Source organism: Marmota marmota, unplaced genomic scaffold (assembly GCF_001458135.2).
Source record: "Marmota marmota marmota unplaced genomic scaffold, marMar, whole genome shotgun sequence".
Classification (NCBI taxonomy): Eukaryota; Metazoa; Chordata; class Mammalia; order Rodentia; family Sciuridae; genus Marmota; species Marmota marmota.
The window spans coordinates 1,629,983-1,645,137 of NW_026000082.1; the positions used below are offsets into that span (position 1 = coordinate 1,629,983).

The window sequence follows — 15,155 nt, forward strand, 5'->3', positions numbered from 1 at the left end:
GATTATATCTCCAATCAGAAGCAAGGGGAAGCTGGACATGGTCACTCTTGCTTCTTTTACAATAACCTTTTCAAAAGAACTTGAGGTCTCACATGCCTCAGTGATGTAAGAACTTTTCAGTAGGCCCTCCTCTTAAAGGTTCTACAGCACTCCTTCATATCACCTCCCTGGGAACTAAGGATCCAATTACAATAGTCCTCTGGTGGACACTCAAACCACATCCACCCCAGAGCAACAGAACATAAAAAAATAAGGAAACACTGAAATTGCAACAACATAGATAAATCTAGAGGACATTATGTTAAGTGAAATAAGCCAAGCACAGAAAGAAAAATACTAACTACATGACCTCACTTATATATGGAATTTAAAATAGCTGATCTCATAGAAGTAGAGAGAAGAATGGTAGTTATAAGAGGCAGGAGTGACAAAATGAAATGTCAAAGAATAATACATATTTATAGTTGGGAAGAGTAAGTTCAAAGAGCTAACATGTAGCACAATGGCTACAGTTAATGATGATATATTGGGGGAGGTTTCAAGATGGCGGAATGGAGCAGGTCACTTTCCTCTCACCAAGGCATATTATTATGAAAATGTCTAACATACAGAATAAGGATAAAAATTTAAAGGCTGCCATAAATAAGAATGAAATTATGGCATTTGCTGATAAATGGATGGAACTGGAGACTATTATGCTAAGTGAAATAAGCCAATCCAAAAAAAAATCAAAGGCCAAATATTCTGATATGTTGATGCTGATTCACAATAGGTGGTAGTGGAGCAGAGTGTGTGGGGGGGGTGGTAATCAGATTGAAGGGAGTGGAGTGAGGGGAAGGTGGGTGGGAATGGAAAAGACAGTAGATTGAATCAGATATAACTTTCCTATGTTCATATATGAATATGTGATCAATGTAACTCCATATGATGTACAACCACAAAAATGGGAAGTTATATTCCATGTATGTATGATAAGTCAAAATACATTCTATTGTCATGTGTAACTAAAAATAACAAATTTTAGAAAAAAGAAAAAAATGATAATATATTTCTTGAAAAATATTGGGACAGTAGATGTTAAATGTTCTTACCACAAAAACAATAAATATGTGAAGTAATGGCTTTGCTATAATTAGCTAGATTAAACCACTGCAAAAAGCATAAAGACTTCAAAAGTCATCTTGTACATGATAAATGCATATAATTTCATATGCCAATTTAGAAATATAAATAAATTTGAAAAAAGAAAAAATTAAATGAGAAAAAAAATTAGCTTAGTTTTCCTGTCTAAAATTAAAAGTTATCAGCAACATGTGACTTATTTCAAACAAAAGGTTGAAAGCTAAGACAATAAAAGATCATGTGAAGCTTTCTCTGGAGGACAATCCTGCAATGCATAGGAAGAAAAGCATTTAATTTCTTAAAGCATTCTTCTGGTGGTATTTGTTACCATTCCTTGGTAACCCTTTACGTTCACACTTGTCATTACTTTCCAGTTACAATACAGAATAGCATTTACAACATGATCACCCTTCTGTTTGAAAACAAACCCATAATTTTGTGTCACAGTCACATAACATGTGACTATTATTACCAATTAAACTATTCCTTGACATAGAAAATTTAATTTTTGACTATTATCTAGTATATTTTATAATTTAAAATTGCTATATTTGCTAAGTAAAATTAAAAGTTAAGTGTCACTTCAGCTTATTTAAAGTATGTGTCAGCATATCATAAATTTTCTGTACTGTAAAAGAAAATAATTACAAAGCAAATATTGGGCAGTAAGGAAATATTTGCAAACATGACAAACTGTTAAAGCTTATGATGGTTCATGTTGTGTTTTAGCTTGACTAGGCCCAGGGATGCTCAGATATTTTATCAAACATCATTCTGGGTATGTCTGTGAGAATGTTTCTGGGTAAGATTAACATTTAAATTGGCAGGCTGAGTGGATGGTCCTCATCCAAAGTCCTGGATAAAACAAAAAGGCTGACTAAGAGACAGCTCCTTCTGCCTGGCTGCTCTGAGCTGAGACGCAATCTTTTCCTGCCTGTGGACCAGAACTGAAACGTTGGCTCCTCCTGGGTCTCAAGTCTGCTGGCATTAGGACTGGAACTCACACTGTTGGCTCTTCTGGTTTTCGGGCCTTTGGACTTGGACTGGAATAACACCCTTGCCTTACCTGGGTCTCCAACCTGGCAACTATAGATCTTGGCACATTTTGGTCTTATAATACATGACCCAATTCTTTATACTAAATGTCTTTATATAAATATTCACACACACATGGGTATGCATGTACACAAATCCAATTCACTGGTTTTGTTTCTCTTGGAGAGTCCTAATAGAGAGCTAACTGTCTATTACATTTTAGAAATTTCTAAATTCAATTAGGAACAATACAACCTAATAACAAAATGGTCAAAGGACATGAACTAGAGGAACACATCAGATATACAAATGGTCAATAAACTCAACCTCACAAATACGCAAATAAAACTGAAATGAGATGACATATTTTGCTTGTCTGTCAGGGCAAAAAGTAGAAAAATGATACATAATGTGCATCTGTGGCAGAAATTCAATGGGATAGCAGCCTTATGTTGGGACAGCAAAAGATATGAACCTATGTGGAGATTTCATAGTATCAAATTTAAAAACGTACACAGTGTTCAACATGGATGATTCTGTCTAGGAATTAAGTCACAGAAATATTCTTCCAAACATTCAAAGATGTATGTATAAAGATTTGAAATACAGCATTATTTGTTAAAGAAAAATGTCTATCAATCCAGAATTGCTTAAATAAATAATTTAAGATACATTCATGCAATGCACTGTCATGTAACCATTAAATTAATAAGTACAGTGGTAAAACCCGATGAGAAAAATTGTCCTGATAAATTGAAAACTTGTTAAGTGGAAAAAGAAACATGCAGATCAAAATATAAAGACCAATTCTAGTTTTGCAACTATAAGGTAGGGGTGTGTGTGTGTGTGTGTTTGTGTGTGCGCGCGCGCACATGCGCTAGAATTCTGGACAAGTAAAGTATCAAGTTGTTTTCAGGAGATTGAAAAGGGTTTTTGGTTTATAGTTAATTATGAGCATAAATAAGAATTCCTGATTGGAAAAAGGAAATTCTGTTAGTCAATGAAACAAATAACATCTCAGAAAGCACAATCTCCACTTTATATAAGTACATTAAAACAGCAAATAACTTACCCCAATGTAATAAAATCACAAAGAGTTTTTGACGAGTCATCTTACTTCAGAGACATGTACCTGAAAAACAGCAAATCTGAAACAAAAACAACACATATACTAGGTGTCTGTAGAAAATATAAAAGGAAAAGAATTATAAATAAGTATTTAAAATTAACCCTCTGTAATAATCTGGATCACTATCAGAGAAGTCTTCCACTCTGAATTGAAAGTTATAGATTTATTGCTATGCACATATTATCCTACATAGTTATGCAGCTTATATTTTAAGACAGAAACAGTCAATGTTCCTCTATGCCATAGAAACCAGCACAAGTGTCACAGGACAAAAGTGAATTTTCAACTAAACAAAAATGATCTCAGTATCAATTAAATATATGACAGGTAATCGAACACCATTAATATCACCATCTTGACCGTTTTTGTTTTTTTTATGTCCAGGGTTCAAACTTCCCTTATTTTCTAAAACCTTTATCTTTACGGTGATCATACAAAGTCAAATGGTTATAGCACAGGTTATGACATATTTATTTCCAATAAAGAATAAAAAAAATTTCCAAAATGTTTTTGAAGACCTATTATTCATTTGCAGATAATATTCACACTAAAGAGTTACCAGAATAATTCAGGGAGGGCCTCATGACTTAATTTATCCAATTGCTAGGAATGACTTCATACATAAGCTTTCCCATGAATTCTACTCAATTTGAAATACATCATCAATAAGATTATTTATACTACTACATCATGAATTAGAATGGCAGTAAAATTTTAATTCATTAAGTTTGAACTTATGATGAAACCCTATAAGACTTGGATGTTTAAATCTTTTTTTTATGATCTCAAATTTGGGACTCAGTCCACCACACATATATCATCTGAGATATTAACAACAACAACCAAAAAAAAAAAAAAAAAACCCTGAATTGTGTTTATCAGGAGTCTTGGATGCTGGCCTCTACTACTTTTCTACTGTTAAGCTTGCAGGACTTGGGATTTCAACTGTATCGACCTCTGGTTCCTCATCTACAAATAAGACCGCTAGATGACCTCTACAATTTCTTTCAGAGCTGCCTATGATTCTGAGAAATTTTTACTTTAAAACAGAAATCACAGCTTTACTACAAAGAATATTAGAAATTATTAAATAAGAACCATGCCTTATAACTCACCTGAGGAATGACCCCATATGATGAGTAAACAGAAAAGGGGGTTTGTTTACTTTACAACTTACAAACTCTTAGGAAGAAAATGGATGCATATAAACAATTTGTGTTCTGGTCTATTTGTTTTTCAGAGTATCAGTTTTTCATTAGAATTTTGGTTTGACAATATTCGTTGGGATTCTGTGACATCACAACATTTCTTTAGGATCTCTAGGAATGGGTGAAGTACTTAGTATCCACATGATCTAATCATATTAATATATGAAAACATTAATATGATTTTAATATTTAATATAATGCTTAATATAATTTTTGTTATCTGTTTCTGATATAAAACATCCCCATAAAATAAGCTCAAGATCAAGGATAATAATCAGGATGTGTCATAGATACAATACACCTCTGGGCTGCTTTGATTAAACTAGTGACTAATAATTTAGTCCAAAAATTGATTTGACTCACATTTAACTGAAATGATCTGCTAAGTGACCAAATAGGTCAGCTGTCATCCTTACATGAGACAACTATTCCTTTATTTAAAGTTCCATGCAAAACACTAATTATTCTGATGGTTTGAATTCTTTCCATTGGATTTCATTCTAAAGTAAGAGAAACAATCACAATGTAAAAAGGGCTAGAAACAGCCTTGAAGAGATGGTGAAAGGTGGCGTCTCATATGGACTCAAAGAGAAAAATATTTATATGTACCCTAAACTATAACAAAAGGAATACAAGGAGGTTTACAAAACAAACAGTACAGAAAAATATAACAAAAAATTTAAACTATGAGAAAAAAAATCAAGTATAGGGTAATCAAAATAAGTCAACTGCATCAAATATGCCAAACAACTATCAATTTGAATGTGCTTCCTAAGCGTGACTATAATTTGTAACAGTCTAATAAATTCACCTAGTATGTAAAATGAAACTAACAGCTTAGGGGAAAAAGTAAATTGATCCTAACACTAAGAATAATAAGATATTTTCCTGATTAACTGCATAACATACCGGGTATAGTACCAGAATTTTATGGGAATTTCAAATTTCAATAACTTATCTCCCCTGCAACCACCAATATCCTGTTCAGAGTCACCATTATCTCTTCCTTAGACTACAAGAAGAGGAGCTTTACAGTCTCCCTGTTCAGTGTTCAAACTTCCCTTATTTTCTAAAACCTTTATCTTTACTGTGATCATACAAAGTTAAATGGTTATAGCAGAGGTAATGACATATTTATTTCCAATAAAGAATTTTCAAAATTTCCAAAATTTCCAATTCTGCCATTTCTTCCCAATTAAGTCTGTTCTCAACACAGCAATAGTCATGTCTCTCTTTCTCAAAACACTAGAATACTCCCTTTTCACTCAGAATAAAAGTCTAAGTCCTGCATAAGACTCTGAGGACCTGGATCCCAATTGCCTCTTGATGTCACAAACCTTTGCTTTAGGCCCCTTCTCAGAGGAGCCCTGCCTGGCCATCCCATCTAAAGTCACACAGTTTCCCTACCCCAAAATCTCATATCCACTCTTCTGCTTAAAATTTTCACCTTATCACTGAACACTAACTTGAATATCTTATTTTTTTTCTTGTTTTACTGTCTGTCTCCGTACTAGAATAAAAACCCTACAAACCAGGGGATTTATTTTTGATTTATTTTCTCATTATATCTTTCACAAACATAAGCCTGACCTTCATGTAGCAGGTGGTACATATGTAGTAAGTAGCTGGACAAATGAATAAAAGAAAGAAGAATAGCAAAATACACATCTTTCTTAAAATATCCTCCTATACAGACTGGTGGCACCACACCAAGACAAAACTGAATGAAAGCCATCTTTAAAAGAGGCATCCTAATATCATTCATATAGAGGTTTTTGAGAATGTAGTTTAATACCAAGAAGTGCTTCAGAACAGTGATTCTGAATGCTTAAGCATTTTTGGAATAAGAACCTCATTGAGAATTTGGTGGGAACAGTGTAAAAACTGCCAGGAGGAAGCACATGTACCCAAATGTTTTAAGTGGTCAACAAACCCTCTGAAATTCATCCAAAGCTCCCAGAATGAGTTGTTCATATATATAAGTAAATGAAATACACATTCCTTAGGCAATCACAAGTGCAATTCCATGAATATGGAATCTATAAATAAGAGTGTATATATAAAGCTGGCACAAATATGACAAGGCCTTTACACATGTTGACATTTAGGGTGCTAGACCTTCATCATCAATGTCAGCTCCTTAACTAAATGCATAAAATGAAGCAATCAATCGATAGACACTACCCCTATGCAGAGAATTAACATTCTTCTGTTTTCACTTAATAGCTCAATGAAATCATGAATGAAGAGTTGAAGAAAGCCTTTAGCATAATGTCAAAAGTTTTATTAAAAGAAAGAAAAAAGAAAACAGACCACCTGGAGACACAGAAACAAATCAAAAAAGAAAAAATAAATTTAGCAAATGTATAATGAGTTATCCTTGGGGACATTTCTGAAGATTTTGCATTCAGAGAATCGCAAAGGAAAAAAAAAAGAATGTTTAAAGGGAAATAATGAACTTCTGAAAATTTAATGCACAGATGCATAGTGTAAAGTTTTCCCACTGGAAAGACTTAAAAACAAATTTGCATAATTAATATTCCCAAGGCATGAAGAAGATAGAAAGGAGATTTTTTTCCTTTAAAATGAAAATAGGTATGTTACCTTGGATAAAGTTAAGAGATTGAAATCAAACTGACAGTATTTTCAGAAAAGGAAAATAAGAGGAAATTATCAAAGAAATAATACAAGAAAATTCCCCAGTGCAGACTTAAAAAAAAAAAAAAAAGCCCAAGTGTTCAAACTGAAAAGAAAAATGGGAAAAGATCCATTTCTAAACAACATATTTAAGAAACTTCAGAACAGCAAAGATTTTCCCTCTGGAATAAAAATAAGAAACAGAACAGGAATGTGTTTCACTTAAAACACTGAATGTTAGAGAAGACAACCTAGTAGTTGCCTAATAGAAAATGGCTTTCATTTTAGAGTTCTGTATCTAGTGAAGAACCACTAGAAGGAAACAAATAGATTTTGCAGGAGTGCAATGACTTAGAAAATTGATACAGTATGACCCTTTCTCTCAAAAATAACTACAAAGTGTTCCACAAAGTAAAGAGTAAACCAAAGGAAGAGGGAAACATGCAGGAACATGACCACAAGCCTGTTAGATGTCTCTGCAGACCAGGGAGGGAGCAGTCAGGATAGGAGCTACAGCACAGATGGCTGAGAAGGGATGACAACCAGGAATGTGGAGATGGAAGACAACTTGATACATAATGTGATTATGAAACTGGAAAATCTTGAAAATAAGGCAAAAAAAAACTCAGAATAACGCAATGGGCAAAAGGAAGTCATAATTTGAAATTCAAGCTACTAAACCAATTTAGAAAATGAGTCAGTGGACTTAAAAAATACTGCAATGGATTCTGAACAATAAAGAGAATAAGTAGAATCTGAAAATTATTAAAGATGAAATGAAGACAGTCCATTTACTTTTTCCCAATAATAAAAAATAAAGTTAATTGAGAAAAGATTTTCAGAAAGTCATGATATAAATATGAACCCAAAATAAAATATGACATTATTCTAAGCAAATACAGGACTTAAAGAATCCATTTAAAAGAAGGAAGAATCCAGTTAACCTTGATTCTTGTAACATTCTTGGAAACATGAACGAAACATTCTCTTTTTAATTGCTGTATCAATATTCTGGACAGCCCACAGTATGATATGTTTGGAGAGATATTGATATCAACAGCTCCACATTCAAAAGCAACTCAAAACAAAACAAAAAACAGACTAGGAATATGAATAAGAAATCCTTACCTAAAGTATTTGATTCATACATTCTATATAAGAATATGATTTAAATAGAAATTTTTATCTAATTCTAAATGAATTATTTCAATAAGTATAGAACTAAAATTCTAAATGACAGGAATGTATTACAAAATATTTAAATAGGTATCTTTCTTAATGATTAAAAAAAGTGGTAAATCTTAAAATTCCACAGTGTCTTAGATTTTTAAGAATAACACACCTTAGAAAGAATAGATCAGTGGCATTACTTCTAGTTTGAGAAATCATAAAAGACTCCATTGAGTGCATACTTAACTGCCCCTGCAAGAATGGGGACAAATATGAAGCACAGTGTTAGTAATGTAACCTAACTCTCACAGAACCTGTGGTCAGTAGGAACAATGATCAGCCACAGCATAGAGGTAAAAGACAGCAGGACCTCCTGTGCAAGAACTGATCTGCAAGTTTAAAATCATGGAGTCAAAAGACCCAAAAGCCACATGACCAGATGACTGCTTTTTATACACCATATTTTTACATTCTGTTGGTTCTATGAGAAAGCTTTTTCCCCATAAGCAACATTATTGTAAGACACCCAGGACATCAGAGAAATACCCAGCTATCTCCTGGATAGGTCTAATATATTAAGTATGTCAGATTTTAAGCAATAGCATCTTGCTAACATACAAGCAACTGCAATTAATGAGTGTTTATGTGTGTGCCAGTAGGTTCTGTCTACGTATGCACGTTTGTGTGTGTCTTTGTGTAAACTTTATTTTCTTTCCTCTCCTAAACATTGACCAGTTTGGTTCAGAAATTCTGTAGTTACCCACAGAAATCTAATTGTTCAATTATCTCCTATTGATAGTCTCTCGATGTTCATACATTTAGACATCCAGGAACAGCTGCTAAAGTAAAATGAGAAAATATAATTCTGAGAAAAACTATGTTGTCCTAGACCTTCACAAAACAGATATTTGGTGACAGCCATTCTTAAATATGACTTCACATTTTTAAATCCTATTGTAATATCATTATGGAGACTCCTGAGAATCTCTATTTGGCTTAAACCTTTAGCTATCATCTATTATAACAGATAAAACACTTACATGATGAACTGACTGAGTCAAGGGTGGGATGTGCTCAGCCACTTCCATTGCACTTGGGCACTCACTCTCTTTCCCTTGCTCAGCGTTCCTCATCCTTTTCACCTTCTCTATTTTTTTTTCTCTTTTCTGTAGCACTTATCACCTTCCCATATATAGCACAGTTTGCTCATTTAAATTGTTCATTTTCTCTGTCCCCTGTTGTGTTTAACAAGCACAGGGATGGTCATTTGTTTTATTCAACATCTAAAATAATGCTTAACCCAGACTAAGTGCTCAATAAATGTTTGTTGAATAAATGAAATTCAAAATATTGGTAATATATGTCAAGAGAGTTTAAATGGGGTTAATGTAAGCTAATGCCCTTGTATGTTCCTCGATTCATTACTGTTCAAACTTCATTCATTTTCAAATTTGATAACTAAAGGACTCATGATTCTTCTACAATAATCACTGAATTATAGAAATTTTTAAAGTAGTTATAGAAAACTTAGAATAAAAAAAGGAATCAACCTAAAATATAAAAATAAAAAAGGGAACAATAAACCAAAATACAGCACAAATAAAAATTACAGATGAGTAAATACAAACCTAAATACATCAGTAATCAAGTTGAATAGAAATTGACTAAATTCTTCAGTGAAAAGACATTGAATGTAAAACATCTTAAGGAATATGTGTTGTTTATAAGAAACACATCTAAAAATTCAGTTTGAATGAAGAAGGATGGAAATAAGATATATACCATATGGAGATACACCCAAAAATAATATGAAGAAATTGAAAACAAAATGACGACAAAAGGATGATTTACCAAGCACATACTAACAAAAGAAAGGTAGAGAAGTTATATCAGTATCTTCAATCTCACTACTAATCAAAGAAATGAATATTAAGGATATAATACACACCTATCAGATGAGCAAAACTTAAATGTTCAGTCAATACCAAGTTTTGTCAAAGATATACAACAACAAGAGTAGGAATATAAATTGGTAAGTCCACACTTAAGAAGTGTGGCATTATCTAATAAAGCGGAAATCTGCAAGTCCTGTAACCCAGTAATTTGCCTACTACTTGTATACTCTTAAAAAATCTCCTGTACCTATGTACTAGGATAGTTGTAAAGGATGGGTCACAGCAGCTTTATTTATAATAACTGGTATGGTCTGCGTAGCTTCCCCCAAGTTCATGTGTTCAATACAACAGTGTAGGGAGGGGGGCCTAATAAGAGTTGATATAAGGTTATTAGGACTCTGCCCTCATGAATGAAGTAATTGACACTATTGCTGGAATGGGTTTGTTCTAAGTTCAGCCCCCTCTTGCCCTCTCTCATTTGTGCTTGCTTGCCCCTCTGTGATGCTATGAGACAGCAAGAAGACCCTTATCATATGCGGCTCCTTGCTCTTAGACTTTTCAGCCTCCAGAATCATGAACCAAATAAACTTCTGTTACTTAAAAATTACCCAGGCTGTGGTACTCTGAACTAATTCAGTAACAAAACAAAAAGGAAGGAGAGAACAAGGGAAGAAAAAGGAAAGAACCTAAATAGCCATCCTCAGAATCAAGATTTAAAATGTGTCATATTCCTACAATGAAATAAATCCAGCAATGAAAATGAACAAGCAACAGTATTCAATCAACAGGAAAAAAAATATGGCTTTCCTCTTAAATGCTAGGCCATATTTTACACACTAGGGATAAAACAGGATGAACCAAACAGGGAAAAAAAAATAATAAAGTATTTTAAAAGGCAGGGAAATGCTATGATGAAAAGCAAAGGAAAAACAAAAAGATATATTACAAGGTAAAAGACAATCAACAATTTTAAATATGACAGAGTGGCCTAATTTAAAAGGAAACCTTTGAACAAAAAGGAAATGATTGTGACAGAATAAATCATGCAGATCTCTGGGAGAAGAGCATTCCCAACAGAGGAAACCAAAGATGGCTCCCAATTTATTCAAGGAATAGCAAGGAGCCCAGTATGGCTTCAACTAAATCAGAGGAAGAACTGTAGGAAAAGAGATTAGATAGGTAAAGGGAAGGGCAGAAAGACCAGAAAGGTTATCCTTAGGACTCTGAAATTTACTCTGTATGAACTACAAAACCATTAGAGACTGGAGCAGAAAAGTGTCAAAATCTGACTCTGTCATTCTAAAAACGGACTGAGGAGAGCAAAAGATAAAAACAGGGATAATGGTTAGAAGGTCCTTGCAGTAACTCAAGATGAGGGCAGTTTATATCAGGGTGGCAGCCATGGAGGTGAAAAAGGTGATTATATTTATTTTGAAGACAAGGCAAACATTTCCTAACATGTAATATATAACATATGAGAGACTGAGAGAGATCAAAGATGAAGATAGAAAAGACTGTAGAATGTGTAGGTTCGGGCAAGATGAAGATTCCATTTGGAGCCTGTTTAAACTGAAAATGTCTATTAGACATCCAAATGAAAATGTTGTTAGGCAGCTGGATCATAAGGTCTGAAGTTCAGAGGGCAATATCAAGCCTTAAGCTATTGCTTTTTGAGTTCTCAGTATAAAATATAGAGATTGCATAAAATCATCAAAGAGTATAGAGAAAAATTCACTATACCTTAAGGTGCTGCAAAGTTAAAACCTCTGAGAGAGCCAGATGCATGGCGCATGCCTATAACCCCAGCAGCAGGAGAATCTCAAGTTCAAAGCCAGCCTCAGCAACAGTGAGGTGCTAAGCAACTCAGTGAGACCCTGTCTCTAAATAAAATGCAAAATAGAACTGGGGATGTGGTTCAGTGTTCCAGTGCCCCTGAATTCAATCCCTGGTACCAAAACAAAACAAAACAAAAAAACCTCTGAGAGGAGAGTCCAGCAAAGCAGAGAGAAAAAAGCAGCCAGGGAAGGAGGAAAATCAAAGAGTGCATGGTGTCCTGGAAATCAAGAAACAGGGAAAATAAGATGAACAAAGGTGGTATCACTGTTGACCTTAACAGCAGCAGACCTTGAAGTAGTTCTGGCAGAGTATTGAAAACTGAAGTTGGATAAGAATGGGGTTAAGAAAAAGTACAGAAAAAAATTGGAAATAACGAAATGTTAAGCAAAATAATCTACAGAAGAATGCTACTATAGTCATGTTAATTTTCTTTTAAGAAAATTTCAGACTAAAATTTCAGATTCTCCTTGCAATAAGGAGAGATCAAACAAGAAGTTTCTGGATATTGGCAAGTAAGTAGTGAGGCCTTATAATTATCTGTTAAAATCATCTATTATGTTGTATATCAACTAATAAATCTGTCTTATATACTTGCTATTTACGTTATGGTTCAAAGTATTAAAATTTTTAAGATTACTAAGATCATGTGTGTGAAAAGACAAAAGATATATTTTTTTATTGAATCATAAAAAGTATTTGAGAAATAATATTCCAAATTATAAGCAGATGAAATTTGAATAGAAAATCCAAAAGGCTATATGTACTAAATCTGGCCAGTAGGTGAACGTTTGAGCCTTTCTAATTTAATTAAAATCGGAATTTGTAAATCACATAAAATCTTAAGAATTAGAACAGATCCTAAGCCTTTTTCTTCATTTTTAACTCCACAGGACATATTTTTAGTACATGTGTTTGGCTCCCAGAATAAAAAATGCAGTACAGTATCAGCCAAGGGAATTCATTTTTTTCCTCCTCGATACATTTAGGTCTTAATTCTAAGATTTTCTAAAGATACTTCACAAACATAAAAAGTTTGGTCCTACAATAGTGATCTAAGTGTGAAAAGATGGTCACTTTTTTTCCTTGATAAATTTGTGAAAGAGTAAAGTCAACACTGCAAAAGAGGACTACAGCCTATGCCAACCACAAAGACACTCCCAATCCATGAATGAGTTGGCTGTGAACCATGAGCAATCAAATCCATCCTCTGATTCAGTTGTTTTTTTAAGCAACTAGCAGCCAGGGTATGTGAGTTCTACTATTACTCCCTGTTCTATCAACAAGCAATTTACTTAACTCTATGAGCATCTGTTTCAGGAGATACCCATCTACTTGACCAGAGAATATGAGAAAAGATAAATGCTTGAATTATTGATATTTCCATCCCAAAGGCAAGACAATAAAAAATAAGTTAAAACACGTTTATAAATGAGTACTTCAAATCCATTCTACTCTCCCAAACTGCACACGTGCACATGTGGGTGGCTAAAGGTGATTTTATTATTTTAGGCCAAGCCAACAAAAAGAGCTAGAAACATTTCTAAGCCTATCCTAACTAGCCATGACCAAATCTCAAATCATTCTGAAAACACCATGGTAAATATTTGTTACAAGGAGTAACAAAAGCTATTTAATCATTCTCTGTCTGCTTAAACAAGTCAGGGATTGTTTTTAGTTTTTTTAAAATCAAAAAGGAAGCATAAGGGACACTGATACTTTATAGTACAAATTGTGTGTGTGTGTGTGTGTGTGTGTGTGTGTGTCAATACTTAATTTCTGGTTTATCTGTTTAGTTAACCTCTGCTACTTTCTGGGATTCATTCCAAGTCAACTAAATATATTACTAAAATTGGCATCTCTGCTATTGAGCTTAATTTCAAAGAGGCTCTGAAGTGGTCTGAAACCATTTTTTTAACATTCTGCACACAACTTTATGCTAAAAAGTAACAAGCATTCTACAAAAGCAGTAATTGATAGCAAAGATACAATTTTTGTTTATCTCCAAAACAATTTTTATTTCCTCCAAATGTATAATACTGGAAGAGAATAAGTGCTATGCTAAAGCCACATATTTTTTCAATAGTGTTGCAACTATTGACATAAAGGTAAACCTGATTCTTAAAGTTAGTTTGGGGGGTGTACTAAATATTCATATAAAAGCTATATGTTTCTGAGTTATTTACAAATGTTTTGTATTCTCTACAACTTTGGGCTGGAAATCCTGAAAATATAAATAATAAATGCATATAAAACAAATGCCAAGATACACACACACACACATTATATGTGTGTGTGTATATATATATATAATCAAACACACACACACACATATATGTTTCATGAAACTAGCAATATTTGTAACAGATTAAGAGATTTAAAGAATTACACATTTTTTAAAACCTGGGATACACCTTAGATATTACTAAAAAGCCCTCAGAAATGATCCTAATCCAGCTCTCTCATTTGAAAGATGAGGAAACTGAGGCCCACAGAGGTTAAGCTAACCACAGCATCACAGATAATACCAAAATTCAGATTTTCTGACTTCCAAGTCCAGAGCTCTGAAAGAGCATTTGTCAATATACTTAAATAATTGTGGACACTCCAGGCAGCTCCTTCTGTTTAAAGAACTCCCTGAGGTTTACAAGAGTCACTCTCATCTTCTGTTAGCAAACACAATTTCTAGAAATAGCACCGGCAATAACCAATTTCTTACCCGGCAACGGGGTTTCCAAAATGATTCCTCAGGTGGATCTCTTTTCAGTACAAATCCCTTTAAATTAGTGCTTTGTTTGGACTGGGGCTTGGGGTTTGGGTTGATTTGGTTGATTTTGTCTGGGGGTGGGGGTTGTTTTTAATTTGCTCCCGGGAAGGTGGAGAGGGTAGGAAACTGAAGCCGAGATCTACAAAGTCCCAACAAACACATTTTTTTTTCTTTTGTCATTTAAACCAACAAAACCTCCCTCGGGGACCCAGGGCTTACAGGTTCAAGTCGCAGTCCCTTCCTTTTCCAAAGTAGACAGGAGGCCTGGAAAAGAAGTTCCCCCGATGGCAGGTCCTCTCCGCTGCCCCGCAGGTGCGCGCCCAGGCTCCACCGGCAGCAACCAGCGGGCGCCCCATCCT

General features: G+C 34.0%; 1 protein-coding gene across 6 annotated transcripts in view; it reads right to left on the bottom strand.

Annotated features, from left to right (window-relative positions):
- The window catches only part of Lepr (leptin receptor), an 86,754-nt gene that overhangs the window by 69,660 nt on the left and 1,939 nt on the right, over positions 1–15,155 (bottom strand). For 2 of the 6 annotated variants that reach the window (XM_048815221.1, XM_048815216.1), the window contains exon 2: positions 3,230–3,305. In XM_048815221.1, coding sequence (XP_048671178.1) covers positions 3,230–3,269 — 40 coding nt within the window. In that variant the 5' untranslated portion in view covers positions 3,270–3,305. Of the gene's footprint in view, positions 1–3,229; positions 3,306–15,015; positions 15,061–15,155 lie in introns of all 6 variants that reach the window. The other 4 variants (XM_015484897.2, XM_048815217.1, XM_048815220.1 and 1 more) reach the window with 3 other exon arrangements.